Source organism: Synchiropus splendidus, chromosome 5, assembly GCF_027744825.2.
Source record: "Synchiropus splendidus isolate RoL2022-P1 chromosome 5, RoL_Sspl_1.0, whole genome shotgun sequence".
NCBI classification, from domain to species: domain Eukaryota; kingdom Metazoa; phylum Chordata; class Actinopteri; order Syngnathiformes; family Callionymidae; genus Synchiropus; species Synchiropus splendidus.
The window spans coordinates 22,248,262-22,269,021 of NC_071338.1; the positions used below are offsets into that span (position 1 = coordinate 22,248,262).

A 20,760-nucleotide genomic window follows, 5' to 3' on the forward strand; every position below is an offset into this window, starting at 1 on the left:
CGTCTGAGTAAACAATTTATTTGCAGACATGAAGTCTGACGTAAGACATTCATGTGACTGACATCGTGAGCACACTAGTATGCCATTCATCATATTAAGATGTGTGGAAGGGCACTATTGAAATAAGAAAAGAAAACCAAAAATTGCCAAAACATTGTTTGAACGTCAACTTCATTTGGGTGGAGCCTTATGTGAAATATGTTGCTGAATTAGGGGTCATTCTTCAAACAGTTGCAGATGTCTCTAAATGGTCTCGATTTTGAGTTGGAAAGAAAGATTTCAGCAGCTTACAGAGCTAGTCTGGAGTCTTGAATAGAACATTCATTCTGTTATTCATTTGAGACTAGTTACAAAATAAAAGCATGTGATATGCAAGTACCGATTGATGAGGAGCAATTATCTTGGCTTCGTCATTTTTTTTTTTTTTTTTTTTTTTAAGTCAACTTTTTTTCTTCTACGTCTTCAGTTTTGGGTGTCTTTAAAAAAAAAATCACATCTGCCGTTCCATATTTTTCTGATACAGTATATAAGGTCGGATTGTAATTGATACATAAAAACAAGAAAAATAGTCTCATAAACTTGTGAAATTAAACATTTAATGGCCAACAATTTTGACGATGATCATCCTAAAATATCAGTTTAGAAATAGATGGTGTTTGAACTCCTTAGTACCTATCCAAATATAATTTTTTAATTAGATTAATTCACATATATAAATACATACATTTAAGACTGGATTTAAATACTTCAGTCATTCAGCTGTAATGCTAATCTTTAAGCATTAGTGAAGCCTGTTGCTACATGTAAGGTTTCAAGAAAACAACTTTATTCATACTTGATCTGTGTCAAATAATGAATTTAATATAACGTATTTTAGGCTTCAGAAATGACAAATTTTGGGCTTATACTTTCCTTGTCTAATGGTGTTAATGCATGTCAGTTGATATTCTTCATATTGTGTTTGGGGTGAGTGATGTGCAGGAAGCTACAGGAAGCTTCGTGAGTGTTTATTTCCTGTTAGCATCTGCTCTAATAGAATGGTTGTTACCTGCGTCAGGTCCTCCAGCCATTACAGCAGATTCTCTGGCAGCTCTGAGGTGCCGGCCGACCGAGCTGCAGCAGCTAGGATCCTGCCAGATATTGCCCACCTACTGCCCGAATGCCTGCACTCACTTGGCACTGCTGGGGTGGGAGATCTAACTCGTTCCTGTCCTTTCTAACCTCTCCACCCACTGCTTCCCTCATTCCCCCACAGCTCTCACTCCGTCTTCATCTCCCTCCTCTTTGTTTCCGTTTTAATCCTCTTTTATTTCTATAATTAATACGATTTTAATTGTTCCTATATGTGCATTACACACACCTGCTAACACCGGTCTCCAATTCAGAGACTCAAGTGGGAAAAACAGAGACCAAGAGGAAAGGAGAGAGAGAGAGAGTGAAGGGAGAGGAGGGGGCAAAGAAAAAGAAAAACAGGCAGCATTTTAATTGCTTTTTAAAAAAGTGGAGATGAAAAACAGAGTTAGCCTGCAGGGGTATGGTGAAATTCTAGCTGGAAGAATTGCAAGACCATATGAGAAAGGAACACCTCAGGCCAAACAGGGAGATGAGTATTGGTTTTTTATAAAGCATTTTGCATCGATTTCCAGAGAGAAAGCGAGTAAGGCAGAAGGATGGAGATGGAGAGAGAGAGAGTGGAGGAGAGGAGAAGAAAGGATGGCAGGAGAAGACGGAGCGAGGGAGGACCGTCTTTGCTCTGCTTCTTCACACACTCAAGTCAAAGAAAATAAACTGGATGAATTTGACGTGATAACTTCAGTGCGCGGAGCAGACACGTCGTGGTGACCTGCTACGATTTAGATTTAAATCAGTAGAACTAGTTCATAGGACCAGTGAAGTCGACCCCTCACTCAGCTCATCTGTTCGACTCCAACACGCCGTCTGTCAACGTGTTTTCAAGTTGTCATTTGGTGAGTCCTACAGTTCTGTTAGCAGACATCACAGCGGCCATGGCGGTTGCAGAACTGATCACATTAGAAGGGTAATAACAACGGCAGTGCCAGCAGCTGCTTTAGAAACAATGCAGCAAAACTGTAACATGCCACTGGATTGTTATTGTGCCTCATTTAAATCTTACTGGCACAAAGCTTCTGTGCTGGAAAATTCACTTTCAGAAATTCACTCCAGAGCATTGTTTCATTGCTCTACTTTACTGGAGCAAGATTTTAATGGTGATGATGCAGAAGAGGTGTTTGTAGAATACAAATGATCGACAAACACTTTTATTATCTTTTAATATGTGGAATCCATTAGTTACTGCTTGATTTTAAACACTGCAGTTGACTCACGTCTTGGGTGATCTTGTTTACTCTGTGTGTTAAAACAGTGAGTCAAGATCGACGATGTACTTTTATATAAATATTCCTTGTCTTAAACTAAGTAAGCGTTCTATTCTTGTTTGCGTTCATTCAATTGCTGTTTTACCACAGAGAGATGAACCTGTTTTGTCATTAACAAAGAACTGCTGTGTTTTATTGTGACTTAATCCAAGGGTGAATTAAAAACATCTAAATGACATAATACAAAGTTTACATGAAGCTTCAATTCTATCATGTGCTGGTCAGTGGGAGCACATCAATGAACTATCTGTGCTGTTCTCCTGCCTACTCTTATCCCACCTCCAACCCTGCTCCTGAGGAACGTCATCTTGTTGTCATTGACAATACACCTTCTCTATTTATCAGAAATCATTGCACACTTTGTTTTTGTATTCATTTTTGCGGTGCAAAATAGCCGCAGTCCAGGCCAAAGTCGTTCGCAACTGTTCAGAGCACCTAAGTACATTTCTGCATTTTATACTTTTTTGGTTACTTTCACAGCCATCAAACGTGGCTGGTTATGGGGTTCCTCATTAGTTTGTATGAACTGAAGTCTGTCAAAATGAAAATCCATCCAACTCAGAGTTGTCTGGAAGCATAACTAGAAGATTATATTTATGAAGGACAAAGTGGCTTTTCTCTTAACAAAGCAGTTATTTATTTTCACCATGACAGAGATGTACCAACTAGTTTATTTATTTTGGAGGGTACGGGGAGATTTTGTTAGGATATGTGTTCGCTGCATTTATAAAATGTAACCATAGCAACACATTCTAGCGAAGGAAAAGTAAATCCTACGACAGCGTGACTATGCCATGACTCTATTGCTTATTATTCTTCCCCCCAAAAAGTGCTTTATGAGTAAAGGCTGTCACTTACATATTGTATTGTATAGTCATCATTTTCAAATCTCCTTTTGGTGTTTCCCATCAGGGGTTTCACTGTCTTCTCTCCTTGATGGTCCATGAACTTAATTGTTTGTCTTCCTTCTTCTTCTTTTTAAAAATTTTTAACCTGATGTCTGCATTCCTTTTATTAGTCAAAGGTGTCCACCACCTCCCTTTCTTTCTCATTGTTTTTTTTTTGTTCAATAATTAAAATGTGATACTTGCCATGTACAGAATATTTTTAAAAACTATGATTATATTATTTATTGTTATATTATTGTCATATTTCAAACAATGTAAGTATGATTAGCGTGTTATGTATGTCGGAGCATTAGCAGTCAAAATTCTGTTAGGTGAAACATATGTCGCCTGCACATTAGTATTTCTGTCCACGGTTCCCTCCTTCTGTTTCATTTCCGTCCGTCTGACAGGTGTAATAATAGAGCTGTAACGCTGCATTTATGCCATTAATTTCTGTAACTACGAGCAGCGAGCATGTGTGTTGTTGTAATCTCGCTGCAGAAAGGGACACTTCAAACAAGTCTGGGATGGAGAAACTGCGCCTTGAGCTTCTTGTTTCAACCTGGGATGCTAATGCATTTCAAGCTTTGCGCTAATAAAATTGAAAAATAAATGGAGGGTAATTGTTTCATGCATTTGAAGGAAGCCGGCTCATTCTGTTTCTCTGTGTGTGTGTGTGTGTGTGTGTGTGTGCGGCCGCATGTGTGTGTTTATTTCAATTTTCAGAATCAGTCGTCTGTTCAATGGCACCGAGCCCATCGTGCTGGACAGCTTGAAGCAGCACTACTTCATAGATCGGGACGGCGAGATATTCCGCTACATTCTCAGTTTCCTCAGGACCAGCAAATTGCTCCTTCCAGATGACTTCAAGGTAAAAACTCACACCACAACTAACGTGTATTGTGTTCTTGCCTGCTTGTAGCTCGCAGTGTTGGAGCATAACAACATAAAAAGCTTAAGTGTGTAAGGACATGCTCAATTCCGCCTTACAGTATTGACTTATTCCCTCTCCGAGGATAATTTAATACTGCGTTAAAATATTTCAGTGTTTACTCTTTGCAAGTGGAACTAGTGTGAAACAATGACACCTTAAAAATCTATGCATATAAATCAGTGGGAATCAGCTCATGGTGTCTCAGAAGGTCCCGACTAACTGGAGCTCGGCCTGCTGTGTGCCGAAGCCCTGAGCTGTTGTTTTTCACCAAAAGTGTTTTGTAGAGGTGAGGGCAGGTGAGGGCAGGTGAGAGCGCCTGGACCAGCAGCTCAGACCTCACAGTTTTAATGCTGATGGCAATTTGACGTTAATGTTTTTCTCACCATCTAATGAAAATGTTGTCGTAGTTATACTCGTATTGTCATTTGCACTTCAGGAGTGATCATGTATTTTCCCCGCCAGGCAACTATTCAACCAGTTTACTTCATTGCGCGTCTGATATTGCTGGTATTAACATAGCTGAGCTTTGTTGCGTTCATGAAGGAAATTGCTTGTTTGCCAGAGAAATCCAGTAACAAAGAAGCGACCTTGTTCAAATCCCAAAACCAACAGAGATACCTTGTTGAGACTCTAAATCCCAAAACAGTCGAGAATCTTTCCTGACCTGATTCACATCCATGAAAGCTGTTGCAGGGTTTGGCAGCGGTCTGCAATCTGATCAAGGTTAAAAAGAACAATAACAAGCTCTTTGCAGAAACTATTTTCGAGGACACAAATGATTTATGTAATAAATGGATGTATTAAAATGATTTTAATGTATTTAACCTTGGTTACACAAAACTAGTTTTGGATGAAGTATTAAAAATGAAATTGTGAAATGTGTTTCAAAATTAGTTTGTGTCGACGTCCCACTGGTCATTTATTTCTATTAAGTTGAATAATATCAGATAGTGAGTTACTGCTGAGTGGGACTGACTCATTTAAATGACACATACGCAGAATATATTTAAAGAAAAGATCATGAAACCACATGCTAATATTTGAGATTTGTCATCCTCTCTCGAACAATTTGCCTATAATATTGAATATATTCAGAAAAACTTCATTTCCTCTCAGTCATCTTAAACCAAGCAATAATTCTCCCACTGATCAGATGATAAATTCCTCCCAAGCAAAGTTAGAGGAGTTTACTGTATAAATTTCCTCTCCAGTTTGGCCCTAAAGACTTTGCTTCTCTCCACCAGCCAGTCACTGTCTGGTTGTTGGGGCTCGGCAGGTAGCGGACAGCTGGTTTATCTGAGCTTCCTTTAATTGAAAGCAGATGCTTGCTGTTGTTGAATTATGTTGATGATCTCTGAAAAAAGCACTAAACATTAAAAATTGTGAGCTCTAAAACCAGAGCAGCTGTTGAAATGCTCTAAAGTCGTCTGTGTGGAAAAGCAGTTGCTTGAGATAATCTATATTGCAGTGAAAGTATTGTTGCTAAATGCTCAAACGTAGGTGAAGTAAGTGGGTCACTTGTCTCCATTAAATACGAGTCCAGTCCGAGTCAACTGAATAATATGAATTTAATCCTGCTTTTCCGATATTTCAGCGCCATCATCATCGTCGACATATTGTCCATTCACAGAAGCCACGGCACGACTCAGGCGTATCAAACTCAGGTCTGTGGTTTAGTGATGGCCCACAACATAATTCCATCAAGTCCATTATTGATGGCTCCGTGGCAGAAAACACTAGCTAGCTCTTAACTCTTAATCTTTAGTCTTAACTTGTGTTTCCCATTAAAATCTAATTCAACCAAATGCTGGAGCAAATTATTGGTAATTTGACTGTGGTGAAACAAACCAAAACCTTGGGAAATTACATGAAACCGCATGATCAGCGCAAAGACATTTATTTATATTTGTCATCGAAAACTCCGACCAGCAGCAGAACCAGGTGCAAGTCATATATATATATATATATACTTGATACAAACTGTTAAGAAAGATGGAAAAAGCTGTACGTCATAAATACAATTCGGGATATAATAAATATAATAAAAATCTGTCTAAATATCATGAAATGAAAATAATATAGTTTATTTTCAAAATAAACTCCAAAGAAGATATAAGTCTAAGTGAAATTCTTTCCAAAAACCAAAAAGAATTTTAAGAACTGCTTCAACATGTGCTTTTATGAATAGTGTCTCTAGTTTCAGAGCGCTCCAGATGCTGCCTTATAATAATCTTTGCTTTTCAACAGCTATATTAACAAAACTTCTTAGCATGCATAATCAAAGAGCAAACCTAGTGTGCGCTGAAAGTGATAATACTGTTTCACGAAGCTTCACCAGCCATTCACTACCAGCTACACATAGAAATAGGATGAAGGCCGTCGAGCTGATGCTCCAACAGCACCTGCGTCACAGTGGACGGACACATTGGTACGCTTCGCAGCTCCTTGAGAAGTTGCGAACTGTGAGAAGACCATATTAAGAAGCTCCAGGATGACAAAGTCAGAAACGCATGTCAGTTAATTCATTTCATTTTGCCTGTTGTCCGGACAGTGACATTTAAATGCTCAGTCCATTGAGAAACAGGTGCTGTCTGGGCATCAACTCGATCCCACATCCGACATACGAAAGTGTTTTATTTCTCGTACGAATGTGAGAATTATCCTGTATGAACGTGTTTTTTTTTCTTGTACGAATGTGAGAATTATCCTGTACGAACGTGTTTTTTTCTCGTATGAACGTAATAATAATCTCGTACGAACCAGACAATACATCAATAAAAATAACGTACCATGACAGTTTAGGGCTTCTGTACAATTGTAATGCACATTCTAGACAAACATTTCAGTAATGGAAGCTTTTAACACGATTTTAAAGTTCATATCAAGCTGACAATCTGACTTTGTTCCTAAAACTACTGGAGGATTCATTATTACTGTCCTAGAGTGTTGAGTCTAATCCAAACCAAGGAAATCATGTCTGTCTGCTCCAAAATTCAACTCACGAAATCCAACTGTTAAGCTTTAAAATCGCCGATGCTCAGAACTACAACTTTACAACGCAGTACTTGCAGCTGTGAAATGGAGGTTGGCATCGGTCTGGTGCCACATGATTCCACACATATGCGACGGATCTGTCACAAAGCTGGTTCCTGTTAATAGTTTTTACTGTGGTGTTGTTTCCTGGTTGTCTTCTCCCCGTCACATCTTCTTTCCCTTAACTTACATGACCTTTCCAGTGGGCTGGCACTTGTTCATCATTCCCTACAAGGGAACGAGGCGAGGCCAAGCCACTTAGAGCCGGGGGCCTTCTCCGTGGGCCTCACGGGGAGTCTGAGCTCCAGCCAAACCGCAGACAACAAACATGACATGAAAGCCCTGCATATTTTGGCAAACAGCGTCCTGACTCATTGCCGATTATTTTGTCTCTTTTTATTCATGCTTTTCCTTTCCCTTTCTGTGAAGTCTTGACAGTCCAATCAGACGCCACCATTGAAGGGAGAGCATTGTTTCGACTCATTATGATCCCCTCGCATAATCCTCCGTTGATCTGCATACCTTTCAATTTGTGTGACGCCGGGGGAAAAAATGCAAATAGTGCGAGGCAGAATTGAGCATGTCCTTATCTGAACACAATCAGGCTTGCCGTCGCCCCGGGGCCGGGTCCGTGGTGCTGCTGGCAGCCACGGCACTGTGTGTTTTGCTAAATCAATGTGAAAGTCTGAGCAGAATAGGAAAATAAATTTTTCCAGCTTACATTAGTGGAACAAAATATTCCGTATTAATATCCACCTCCATCACATTATTCAAACTCCAATTAATCACAAGCGTTTAAGTAAAGCTCAGCGGTATCGACTGCATACATAAGCTGGTTCGCCAGGATATTTTTTTTTTATTTCGCCTTTCATCAATATTTGCCTTTTCAACTCCGAAGTGGAAAACAAATTGAGCAATTGTGGCGCACGTTTATCCAAAACATACAGACTCCGACATAGAGACGTCGAGCTCTTCTCTCTGTATTTGCCCTTCGTTTTTCCACGACCCATGTCCTTCCCTCGGATGTTGCCTTGCCGACGGGCGATCAGCTCAAATCATTATTTTGAAGCTCTAAAGGGTTTCTGGACATATGATTGTGGGATGAATATTCTGGTGCGTTCGGCAGCTCAGGCAGCCGGGGACGAAGTCGCTTGCCCCATCTCCGTCTCGTCCTCACCTTAGCGCTCAGGATTACTCTGTTGTTCTCTGTATTGCTCAGGATGACTAAAGTGCCTCGCAGACAGACCCCTGTTAAAAACATATCCATCCATGGCTTCAGACCTGTGAAGAATGAGGAGCTACACTTTGATACAGAGAGCTGCCTGAAGCGCAGCGTCTCAGTATGAGGTTTGTCAGCTGCAGCAAGAGGGCCAGGAGAGAAAAAGACAAGGAGCGAGGGAGAGAGAAAGAGGAAAAGAAGAGAAGGGGCTACTCCCCTACTGCTCTTCTCTCTCAAATCCAAAATATTAGACTGTCAGCTTCAGATGTGTTGCATCAAGTCGGAGTTGTACGTGGTTCATGTTCTGGCTTCAGATGAAGGACCAGTTTAGATGAGGACATTGATAAACTGGCCTGTCAGGCGTCCTGAGTTCTGCTGCCCGTTATGACCAACATCAGCAAGGAAACGTTTTTGCATATAAAGTGCCAATATTTTGTGATCCCACCTGGTCGTCTAGTGTTGTCCATTGAAGATCATGTTTTTGAAGGTGCTGGTTTGTCTGTCTGTCATTGTGTTGGGTTTGGACTGAAGCTGCTTGGCTGAGGTTTGCACTCCCTGAATCCTTTTCTTATCCTTGTCTAAAACTCTGCGTTTCATTACCTTTTTTTTCTTCATTTAAACACACATCTACAGATCCCATGATGAAATGAAATTGTCCAACAACTCCTGGCCATTCATAGACCTGCTTCCAAAAACTTTACTTCTTAAACTATTATAAATAAAATCTCTTAGTTGGTGTCCAACACTGGAAGATTAGTCCCTGTTTAAGTTTCAAAAACTACCTGCTTGTTGACATATTTTGGGGCAAAGTAGCTCGAGAAATTTGGGCAAATTCAAGCCAGAAAAAAGGGACCCTCATCTTTTTCTTCTTGAATAGGATCTAAAGATTCATTTAAATATGTTTTATTTCTGTTGCTTCCAGTCGTGTGACCAACTGCGGCTGAAACAGGACACATTTTGCATGCATCTAGACCGGGAGCCTGGTCAGACCAGTAAAATAAAATGATGACCTTGAAGATACCCGTGCATTCTAATATTTTGACTGAGCGGTTACATATCTCTGATGGAATCTTCTGGACCCCAAAGACACTAAGCTATAGCAGGCAGTCGTCGTTTGGCTGTTGTTTGCCCTGATCCTGCTGTGTTCGAACTTGGAGTGTTTTACATTAAAGTTTCAGAGCGGGGCATGATCGTGTTTGACAGAACGCCGCCCCAGTTAGCATCGACCACACTCTCACACATACATGGTGTTTAGACTTTTCACGGCAGCACAATTGTCTTTCCATCATCTATGTAATCAACTAGATGACGGTTTTGTCTGCGGCGCTTTCCAAAAGTCCAAACATTTCACCGCAGCCCGGGGGCCAGCGGACGCCAGCCTCACGTGGGGCTCCATAACAATGAACGGAGCTGTCAATCTGTCCCCAACAAACCTCTAATCACAACACAGATTTATTAATTACTAATTGTTTAGCTGAAGGATTTGCAGCATTTAGGTGCAACCTAATTAAATCTTGTTCTAATAGGAGCTTAACATCGGGCAACAAGCCTCATTAACATAAAAAGCCCTCCATGTGAGGAATACATTAAAACCCTCCCCGGCCGATGATTGTCCTCATGTTCACTTGCACATATCTTTCCCTCACCTCCCATCTGCCTCCAATTGCAAACTTCCGCGTCCCTGTGTTTTCTATGGCTGCGGTGAATGATGGTGCCATCTGCTCTTGTGGGAAATTAGAGGCAAGAGTGGCGGGGCAAATGCCCCCCAGCAGGTTCAGCCCAGGAGGGAGAGGCTGGCAATCTGCTGCAGACTGTCTGCACACTGGAATGCACCATCCCGCTCCACCAGAGCCCCACTGACGGCCTTTCTCAATTCGGCCTGCTATGACTTGCCAAGGGCCAAAATCTTGCTACAGTGATGCTTTGTTTATTCAAATCAGGCAAACTACAGGTCACCTCAGTGTTTCCCTGAGTAGCTATCAATGGCACCCTGTCAGAAGGACACTTTCTCATTTGTGTTGGCTCTTCTGAATAGGTGACAGTTGACCTCGTAACTCCTCACATGGGACCAGGGACTAGGTCAGCATCTTGTTAGAAACCAAACGTTTAAACTTGAGCATGTATTTGATGCTACTAGGTTTAAGATTGCACTTTTGCTCGATGAATTTTGTTCCCCTCAGACTGGTGCATTGTCTCAATACCTTGGAAACCCATTTGTTTGTGAGAGTTGTTACAGAGTTTCTTCTTTTGTAAATGTTTCAATTCTTCCTCCGTAATTAGATTAGACTCAGTTGGCGTTCGTAATCGTCTGTTGACTAGTGTGGCCACAGGTCAACGAAGGACAATTCTCTTGTACGGGTCCTCAAATTTTGACTCTTGTCAAGTGACTTGTATGTCCAATGCACCGAACTCAGCATTCCATGTGTTTCATTCCATGGTGTTCAAAAAAAGTGCTTGGGTTTGGTGACTATACAAGTCATTATTCTGGGTGTATATAGTGCAGTACGATATGTGCCCATACAGGCTTCACTCACTGTGACCGAGTGCGTTTTTTGACATGGTATCAGGACATGCCGCAGTAGGGGAAATTGAATTGAAATCCTTGTGCATCAACATGCAACACAACAGACTTAATGTCACCCTGGAACGTCCACTTAGACCAGACCTGGGCAAAGTGCGCCTCGTGGGGCCATATGCGGCCTGATGCATGTATTTTTGTGGCCCGTTTGACATCAGACTAAAACTGATATGTTTAATTTTTCTGCCTTTTTTGTTCTCTCTCTTTTAGTCACCACCACCACTTCTGCAGAAAATATAGCATGTTCTTGTTTCAAGACTAAAATTTTCATTGGCCATTTTTGTGTGTTTTTCTTGTTCCTCAAAATACATTGAAGGACTACAGAAAATATAATTTGAAATAAATTGCTTTATCTTGAACATCTGATCCATAGTTATGTTGATTTATATTAAAATGAAGTGCTTATTAAATGCAGTATTTCAACAGTTTTCATTGTATATGTACACTTATTAATATCCTCACTTACATTGAATCTTTTTAAGGCAACTTGTCCTTGTTACTTAAGTGTATATATACGTCATGTTTTGTATTCTTTGCAGTCTTTCTTTTGGTGGTTACAGTTTCTACTGTGGCCCTTCAGGAAATTTAATTTCCCACTTCTGACTTTGGCAATATATAGACAATATTTTATGCATTAAAAGTGAAAATGCCACACCAATGACGCTCATGAGAACAGTTGTTTGAGGTGCTCTGACTCCTCTCTGACTTCCATCCTTCACACCTGCCCTTTAAATGTGAGCTGCCTTGACTGTGATACAGATAATGAGGAACTGCGCGACAATTCAAACTGTCGCAGCTCGAAAACTCTGCCGCATGTCTCATGTGTTAAAACTCTCCATATCTGTTCAGGACTTCCACCTTCTCTACGAGGAGGCCCGCTATTACCAGCTCACGCCCATGATCAAGGAACTGGAGCGCTGGAAGCAGGAGCGGGAGCAGCGGCGGATGGCACAACCGTGCGACTGCTTGGTGGTCCGTGTCACGCCCGACCTGGGCGAGAGGATCGCCCTCAGCGGAGAGAAGGTCCTCATCGAGGAGATCTTCCCAGAGACTGGCGATGTCATGTGCAACTCGGTCAACGCTGGCTGGAACCAGGACCCCACGCACGTCATCCGCTTCCCCCTCAACGGCTACTGCAGGCTCAACTCCGTCCAGGTCAGATCAGAATTCCTCTCCTCTTTTTTTGAGTGAAGGCTGTGTGCGACACTTCAATGAGATTGGTGGCTATTACATAACAGTAATGGGAAGATCAGTCACAGAACACGTCCGTGGTGTATATCATCTAGTCTCCACTTAAAATATTCATTTTCATTAAATCACATACTTAACCTCCCTTTCTATTACAATTTGATTGACAATCTCTACATTTATATCCTGACGATAAGATAATAAGTTTGCGTGACCTGAATGTGTTGTGAGAAACTATGAAACTGTGAAAACCTCACTATTTAGGTTGTTTTCATCGCCAGACAAGTAGCTAGCTGAAGGTTGTTCCCTGTCTTCAGTGGCCTTTAGAAAGTCTGAGAAATGTGGAGGAAATGAAGGTCAGAAAGGTCAAGGTCTCAATACTGCCCACCACTTTTCGTACTCATGGGTCCACCCTGCTTGAGAGGCACAAAATCCAAACTATCATGACCGATGTTTCCAGAGATGTAGAGGATCACACCAGTGTCTGTCAGACTCGAACCGTCATGCTGGTCCTACAATTATGAAATGGCCTGTGTTGAACTATCAAAGAGACTGAAACAATAAACACAGAACATTTTTATTCATAGTGGAAAAACAATTTTATGAGCTTCAGCTGTTGGAGTGCATTATGGGACATGTCCCATGAGGTTCAGGGTGCTTATTCAAAATGAAGTGACGGACAGTACATACTGATGTCGAAAGGCCAGACCTGGCCTGCAGGCCATGACTTTGACATGCCTGCTGCAAAAATGAAATGTCATAAAATATCAAAAACAAACCTCTACTGAAACAGTGTATCTAACTTTGAAGGTTTTTTGTGGCTTTAATAAGTGAAGACTTACTGTTGAAGGAATTCAAATTATTTGTTGTGTAAATGTACAATAGTTTCCCAATGAAGAGTATACATTCATCCATTCACTAATATTTATCGACCTTGAACAATCTGTACAGATCTGTCTTCATTTCCATTAATAAGTAGATTTTTTTCCTCGCAGTAAAAACATGAATGAGTTCAGCTGAAAACCTCCAAAAGAGATACAAAATCATCCAATATGTAAAACACTAACTTGCTGAAAATGAACCTCAATTGGCTGCAATAAATCCTCATGCGTAGACATTAACACACTAAATATTACCTGGAGCTCTGCGGAGTTCTGCTGCTGCTTACAGTACAGATATTGGAAGTCAGTCTGTGGATCTTACTGCTCTTCCGGCGAGGGTTTAAATGGCTTCTTTAAAAATACTTGGAGGCAGTTGTTGTTATTTTAGATGCTTTATCTTCCATGTAGTTGACTTTAAATGGCCATTAAAAGATAATTGCAAGTGTTAAAGCTTAACAGCAGGTTTACAGTCTTCCATGTAGGTTTACTTTTTATTTGTACAAGTTTGGGACACGTGCTTTGTTCTTGGAGTCAGAGCTGTTGATGAGAGATGGCTGGTTGCCATCATATTGCTCTGAAAATGCAGGCTGTATTATCAAATAAATGCTCATAAAGAGGATTAAAAAATGTGAACTGTATTAGTGTGGTCAGCGCTGTTCGTTTTCCTACGTCCTCTGGAGGAAACATCCGTCTCGTGATTTTAAAAAACATTCATTCATCAGTAAATATTTCCAATAACACAAGTAAGCAGCAGAGAAGTAAAGGTGAAAAGCAAAATGCCAAAACCAGGCAGATCTGCCAGAGAAATGTCACACGTGTAACACTTGGGAGCCCGCAGACGCAAAGACACCAACATTTTCGGGGGTTCCACACGCCCCAGTCGCCCAAGAGGGTCTCTGGGAGGCAGGCTGGCACACTCTGACACCTCCACCTCCTCCCGCCAGTGCGAGAGAGAGAGAGAGAGAGAGAGACCACCTCCGGGGGCTGGAGAGCCGAGCAAGCGGGACAAAGCGCGCGTGGACTGCGGCCATGTTTTTCTGCGAAAAAATGAAAAAGAGGAATTGAGAGAGGGAGGGGATGATATGCATAATTCACGCTTTACTCCTTTTTAAGACACAGCTCCTTTTTAAAAAAGACTCCAATATAACTTGGCCGGAGGCGATTGAAATACACGTATTGCATTTTTTAATACCATACTTACAATTTCTCAAACAGCCTAAACCAGTTTATACTTCTTTTATAGATTTTTAAATGACTTGCAATATAATTAATTGGCCGCATCAACTAACACAACATTTTCTCACTCTGTTTACCAGTGAGACTGGTTATGGGATGTGAGCACATCTGACTAACATGGACTGAAGGCGCTTTTTTATTGTTTCTCTTTTTATTAGGCGGCACATCCAGCGTGGAGGTGAAACTGCACAGTGGCTCATTCAGAAGTTAAAGGGGGGGAGGGAGGGGGATCTTCGACTCGCTGCTCTTATAATTAGAGATCATGTCACTTAATGTCGCCAGACAGCGGTTTTCTTTCATCACTGGTATGTTACCGTGTGGGTTATCCTCAAGCGAATGTAAAGCCGCCCTGTCTGCTCTTGGATTCTATTTTTGGTGGAGTAAAAGTACAGTCATACTGTGGTCAGTGTAGGATGCAGGATGTCACTCTTCACTAACTCACACGTGCAGAATGCAGCGTGCCAGCGCGCCAAGTAGACAAGCAGATGGAGCTGTTTGTCAGTGTAAGGTGAGATTTTTCCAAACAACTTGCTCGCTCCGTCCTCTGTCATTGTTGCGTGAAGGTATGAGAAGGTTAGGACAATAATCCTTGTCTTACCCGCCAGACAAAGAGCGTCTGATCTTATTTCAGTCCTGGACAGTGACCTGGACGCCTCACCACACCCTGCCCAGAGAGCAGGCGAAGGGTGGTGGGGCAAGTGGAGCGAGGATGTCCAGCCCTGACTACGTGCACCGTCTGATTGGATTTGAAACGGGAACAAGGCGCTTCGTCCGCCTTCATTTTTTTGATTCAACTTGATGAGTTGTTTGAAGTTTTGCGGTGTCAAGCAGAAACAGAAACTAGTTAGTCGACTGGACGTGGGCTTGATTGTAGATATTTTGTGTAGCTGTTTGTGATCAAGATCTAAGGCCAAAAGTCTTCTACAGTATCATGTTCAAGGGATTATTTTAAATCTATTTGAAATTCAACAAGGCTGTGATGTTTTACAGTCGAAGAAATGGTGTCGTCATTGCCAACAGTATCTCTCTCTGTATTCTAAAGTGAAAGACAAAGTTGTTGTTGACATTGACAGCGTTTGACATTTAAACGCAATCCTGCAGTACACATGCCAGGCCTGGTGGTGGTGTTGTAGTGTTCTAGCCACAAACAAAGAAGATGCTATTGCACATGCCTGAGCAAAACACTTGAGCCTTGTGCTACCTTGTGTGTTGTGAGCCTAACAACCATGTGAACAGGGTGAGTGTGAGTGTAGAGAGCCACGATGAGGTTTTGTTAAACACAGTCACAAGGAAATGTTTGACATTTACTGAATTGGTGACGATCACAGCGCAAATTTTTAATCATGAGATTTGAATGAAACTACAATCTGCAGCCGTCCTCATGCTGTTCGTCTCTTCATATGTCTGGCTGGAATGTGTGAGGTGGGTTTCCACGTTGTTTTAGTACAGTTGTTGGCGAGTGACTTCATCTTGAAAAAGAGATTCTTTTTCTGAAGGCATTTACATGTAGCAGGAACGCTGACCCTTACAGTCACTTTTGACTACAAGTCGACAAGAAATGGAATCCCAGAGGTGATGACACCTACCCTCAGCTACACTGGGGCGAACCCCGATGTTGGTCCTCTGAAGTCAGTTGAAGAAATCTTTCTATATTTATCATTAAAAAAAAATAAAAAATTCAAAAACTTTCTATGAGAGTCAGACACGTCACACCGCTGCGAGTGGAAATGGCGTCGTAGAGAAGATAAGTTTGAGTGGAATATTGGGGTATAAACATTTACACATCATTCTGATATAAAGTATGAGTTTACTCCTCATGTGTTTCTGTTTTGTGAAAATTAAACAACTCCACTTTCTCGACTCATTATTCATGATGTCAACAATGGAATTTAGGGGCTAATGCAAGCCACCTGTCCTGTGATGTGGCTCCAGTGGGCAGAAGCAAAGAGCAGCTGAGTCACTTAAGAGAGGGAAAACATTTGGCCAAGGGTTTCTAAGGTGCACACACACACACCCTCGCTCGCACACGTGAATCCCTGAGCCGAAGCCTCGACTGGCTTCATACATCACGGTGATGAAGCACTGGGATCAGAGCAGAGCCAATCCGTCCTTCATCAATTTGACAGCCCAGGCAGTTGTAGAAAAGGACCCCCTGTCCCCGCTGTCCCCCTGCTACCTCCGCGCAACCAGTTGCAACACTCTCTTACATGTCATTCAGCAGATCCATCAATCGTGCGCTGGTGGGGAGAGAGAGAGCTCATCAGGGTGAACACGGGTGCTGCGGCAGGCCCGGCCCCAGGTGCCCCCCGGTGCAGCCCGTGGTGTGGCCCTCAGCTCTGAGAGAGAGAGAGTGGGCCGACACTATCTATCACTGATATAATTAAGCACCACGAGCCAGGAATTAATGAGAAACCTGAGTGTGTTTTAAAGTTAAAGGTGTGAAGTTATGTGAAGTTAATGGAGGAGAGGCCGAGGGTTCAGGTCCAGCTTGAGGCAACTCTGAGGTCTTTCACACCAGCGCGGCTCTGGTTCTGGAAATGGTGCTGAAAACTGCTCAACCAGAAGGATACAACACACACAGCAAGCATTTGTTACTTTACTGAGACCATTGGTTTTCATCCAACAAGAAAGCATGCAACGAGTTCTGGTGGTCGAGGAGATCATGTCCTGGTGTATTTTGTAGAAGTGACCGGTTCAATTTGTAAACACAGAATACAATGTCCTGGTTCGCGAGCTCAAATTAGCTTGACTGTTTGGTTTTATTTCCCGTCGGAACACTCTGGTTGGTTCAAATTGACGGAACTGGCATGGAGCTGTGCTAGTGTGAAAGGCCTCTTCACTGTCCCATGGACCAGTCCTGTGCCGTCTCCTTTATCTTGAACACAACCCACCTCCATCCTTGCTCCTGGGTTATTTCATTGACGCTTTAAAACGAGAGCTGGGCAAAATGAACCGTAGATTTCAGCCCATTTTGGCCCACAATCATTTGAAACCAAGTGATTTTGACGCATCTTTCATGGCCCATAATAAGTTGTATCTTCATCCTCGAATATGTTTCTTTCAACACACCATCAAACTTGACGCTATAAAAGCGCAGATATGCTCCACTGAGGCTGTTTGAGTCCCTCAGTATCTATAAGAAGCGCTTCAAACTGCATGTCACTCGCCATTTCCCCCAAATAACAGCAGATGGTTTAGAGAATGAGACAAATCATGTCGACTGTTTTAGGCCAGATGCTCGCAATAACCAGACGACGTGATACAGAGACTGCACTTACTTTCCTGTCACATTTGAAAAGTGTGCATATTTAAACAAAAAGGACCCCCTGAGTGAGGCGTCTCGCGTCAGCGCGCTCTCCGACTCGTCAATCAAGCCTCAGCCGTGTCATGAGGGGCGAGTGTCTCCGCGCACCTCCGGAGAGGTGTCGCGAGTGTGTGCGCACTCCAGTGGCCATCAATATTACATCGTGTTCTGGTTTCCAGCCCTGAGACTCAACCTCTTTGATTCCTGCCTTCTTCACCGAGACAGTTCACGCAGGGAGGTTAGAGGCTGACGGATGCTCCTCTCATCCCCACGACGACCCGAGTCTGACAGGCAGATGTGGATAAAGAGGGCAAGGCTTTTATATGTTCATTTGATCACAACCAAAAGGCAGGGAGGGATTTTCTTTGTGGTAAAGTTTGACAAAGTACTTTGCTTCTGCTGCCCCCCTTTATTCCATTTACCGTGGAACAATAATGGACACTTTGTGGAACACTGACATGATAATGTACTGAAAAAAAAGGCCTGTAAATATGTGTGGATATAATGTTTTGTGTTTTAGCTCTTAAGTTGATCAAAGGTATCTATTTTCAATAAGGTTAAAATAAATACTGGAGATTTTTGGCACTGTGATATCTAGGTTATTATCATATTACAGTGAGTTTTTTTAATATTCGGTTTATGGCTGCAAAAGTTATATGATTTTTGAGAAAGCTGTCTGAAAACATGTTCCGTTTTGCATCTTTTTTACCCGAAAAAGTGCCCAACGTAGCACTGAAAACAACGGGAGAAAGATTTAGTGGACATGCCGGCGCAAAACCGACAACTCGATTGCTATTACAAGTCACACTGTAAATGGACAAAGACAGTGGACAGTGACCCAAAATTCTGGAAATTTATGGTTTCATATGGAGAAAAGGCATACAACTGACCCTGGACAAATAGAGTCGACCAACTCTCTCAGAGTGGTAAGGCATCTTAATCTTACATCTAACAAGAAAGGACAACAAGTCCTTTCAAAAATATATTTTTACCACATTTATGTTTTTCATTTATGTTAGACCCAAGCAAAGTTGTCTTAAAAAAAGTAGGCCAATCTGCTGGGGGCGGGTCTAAAGTTAGCGGAGCCTCAACATGGCATATCAGAGAGGCAGAATTGTGCCTTCATCTACTTTGGAAGTTTATTAAAAACAAAAAAAAATTTGGTTACATTCCACGACTTGTCGCTAGGTTCAACTCCAGCTGAAATTTGTTGCTTGCGACCCTGTCACTCCAAACTTTTCCCATCCTCTGCCGCCATGTTGTAGAGCGGCACTTTGTCGTACTCCTACCTCTACATTACATTGACGCTACATGTTACATGTCAGTTGCATTCGTCGCTTAAATCATGTACCTTCAACTTGCTCAAGGGTTGCGCCATTTGTCCGCCACCCCAGCATCCTTCCCCTTCTATCACATTCAGCTTAACTCAGCTGTCAGAGTCAGTCGTGTGCCCAAACCCGCGACTATGTCAAATGCATCCTTTAGCTTTGAGTCACCCCAGTTTCCTTGACCGATCACGGAGGAGATGCGATGTATTACTCCGCGATGAAGACCGAAGTGCGAACAAGTTGCACTTGAGCTAACCGGATTGCTTCATGCTGCTGATATATTTTGTCATGGGTTCAGACAAGAGGGTGCAAGTGAAACTCCCGCAGACATGTCCCCATGAACTCGCCCACAAGGACCTGCTGTAAAAGTGCTGCTCTCCTCAGCTGGGACTGAATCCAGGACCTTATCCCGTGGACATAAAAACATTTTTTTTTTTTTGGCGCGGATAAATCTTAATTATCGACTGTATCGCCAACTCTCCCGTGGCTACGAAACTGGATGTAACGTTTAAATGAAGGGCTTTTCTCGTGACTGCGTCAGTCGCTTACTATCTATAATAACATCCCTGAGTGATGCCATTGATAGCAGCGCCTCCATTGATCGGGACCTTCTCCTCTGTGACCAAATCCATTGCCGAACATGACGGAGTCCCACATGTGTTAAGCGATGATGGGGGGGAAATGCAATGTGATGCAATGATCAAAGGCGGCGATGTAATATCATTTCCATAATGGTTAGGCTCCTCCGTCGTCTGTCATGGGCCGGGGAGTGTTTGATGCTCGGGCAGGTCTCTTAATTAGCCGTCCTCACCATCAGCTGTCTCTCTCCTCTTCCTCGCCGTGGCTCCGGGACCAAAACCGAGAGTTTTCCAAGGGCACATTATAGTGAAATGAGGACACGCCGCAGCGCCGGGGCTCATCGACAAGAGCCCGAGCTTCTTATGTAAAGTCGATCATCGAATGAGACTTGGATTGGCGCACGTGATCGCAGAGGTCTGTCCACGACTCTGGTGGAACTATCCGAGAAATAGCGTGGTAACTTGCCACTTGGTGGCGTGCTAAAGGGACGCCTCAAGGGTTGATGATGAAACGGTCTTTGGAACGTGGCTATACAAACTATAAATGACAGGATTCAAGGTCACAAATGAAATACTGGTTGACTCATTCCAGTCTTCATAGCAGAGGGTTTGGAAACTGAATGTGTTTGAGATGGAGAAGTAGGTTCTTAAAAGGAGAAGACGACCAGTTAGCTTCATGGGTGTGATGAAGATGTGACAAGGACGGAGAGGGATGGCTTGGTGTGATTCTGTGTTCTGATTTAAGAAGAAGGAGACTGGGCTCACCCAACCAGCGATTTAGCTAGCAACTTAGCAATACTCATTCTACCAGTCCCATCATGCTCAGCAACAGTTGAAGCCCTTATAACAGAGGTGGGCAGTTAAATTTCCTCATATGTTGTGACCATTGAGAGATGCCGTCAAACCCAAGGAGGGTAAGAGATTTTTGATGTGTCTGACACATTTCAAAATCTACCTTTAATTCTGATGTATTTTAAGGGACAAGAAATACTCCTAAAATAGCCGACAGAAAAGACGAACTATTACGAAAAATAATCAAACAAGAAAATTATGTTTCAGTCGCATCGTAATGGACAAATAACAATGCACAAGACAAAATGTCAGAGACAATGTCAGTTTAATAGTTTCACTCCAGGAGGGCCACAAATACAGTCAAGGGGGCTGGATTTGGCCCCCGGGCCGCACTTTGCCCAGGTCT

At 42.4% G+C, this 20,760-nt stretch overlaps 1 protein-coding gene across 5 annotated transcripts in view; it reads left to right on the forward strand.

Moving 5' to 3' along the window:
- Window positions 1-20,760, forward strand: part of LOC128759168 (BTB/POZ domain-containing protein kctd15) — a 41,029-nt gene that overhangs the window by 13,001 nt on the left and 7,268 nt on the right. For all 5 annotated transcript variants that reach the window (XM_053865923.1, XM_053865925.1, XM_053865924.1 and 2 more), the window contains 2 exons: window positions 4,010-4,154; window positions 11,897-12,202. In XM_053865923.1, the coding sequence (XP_053721898.1) occupies window positions 4,010-4,154; window positions 11,897-12,202 (451 nt within the window). The remainder of the gene's footprint in view (window positions 1-4,009; window positions 4,155-11,896; window positions 12,203-20,760) is intronic.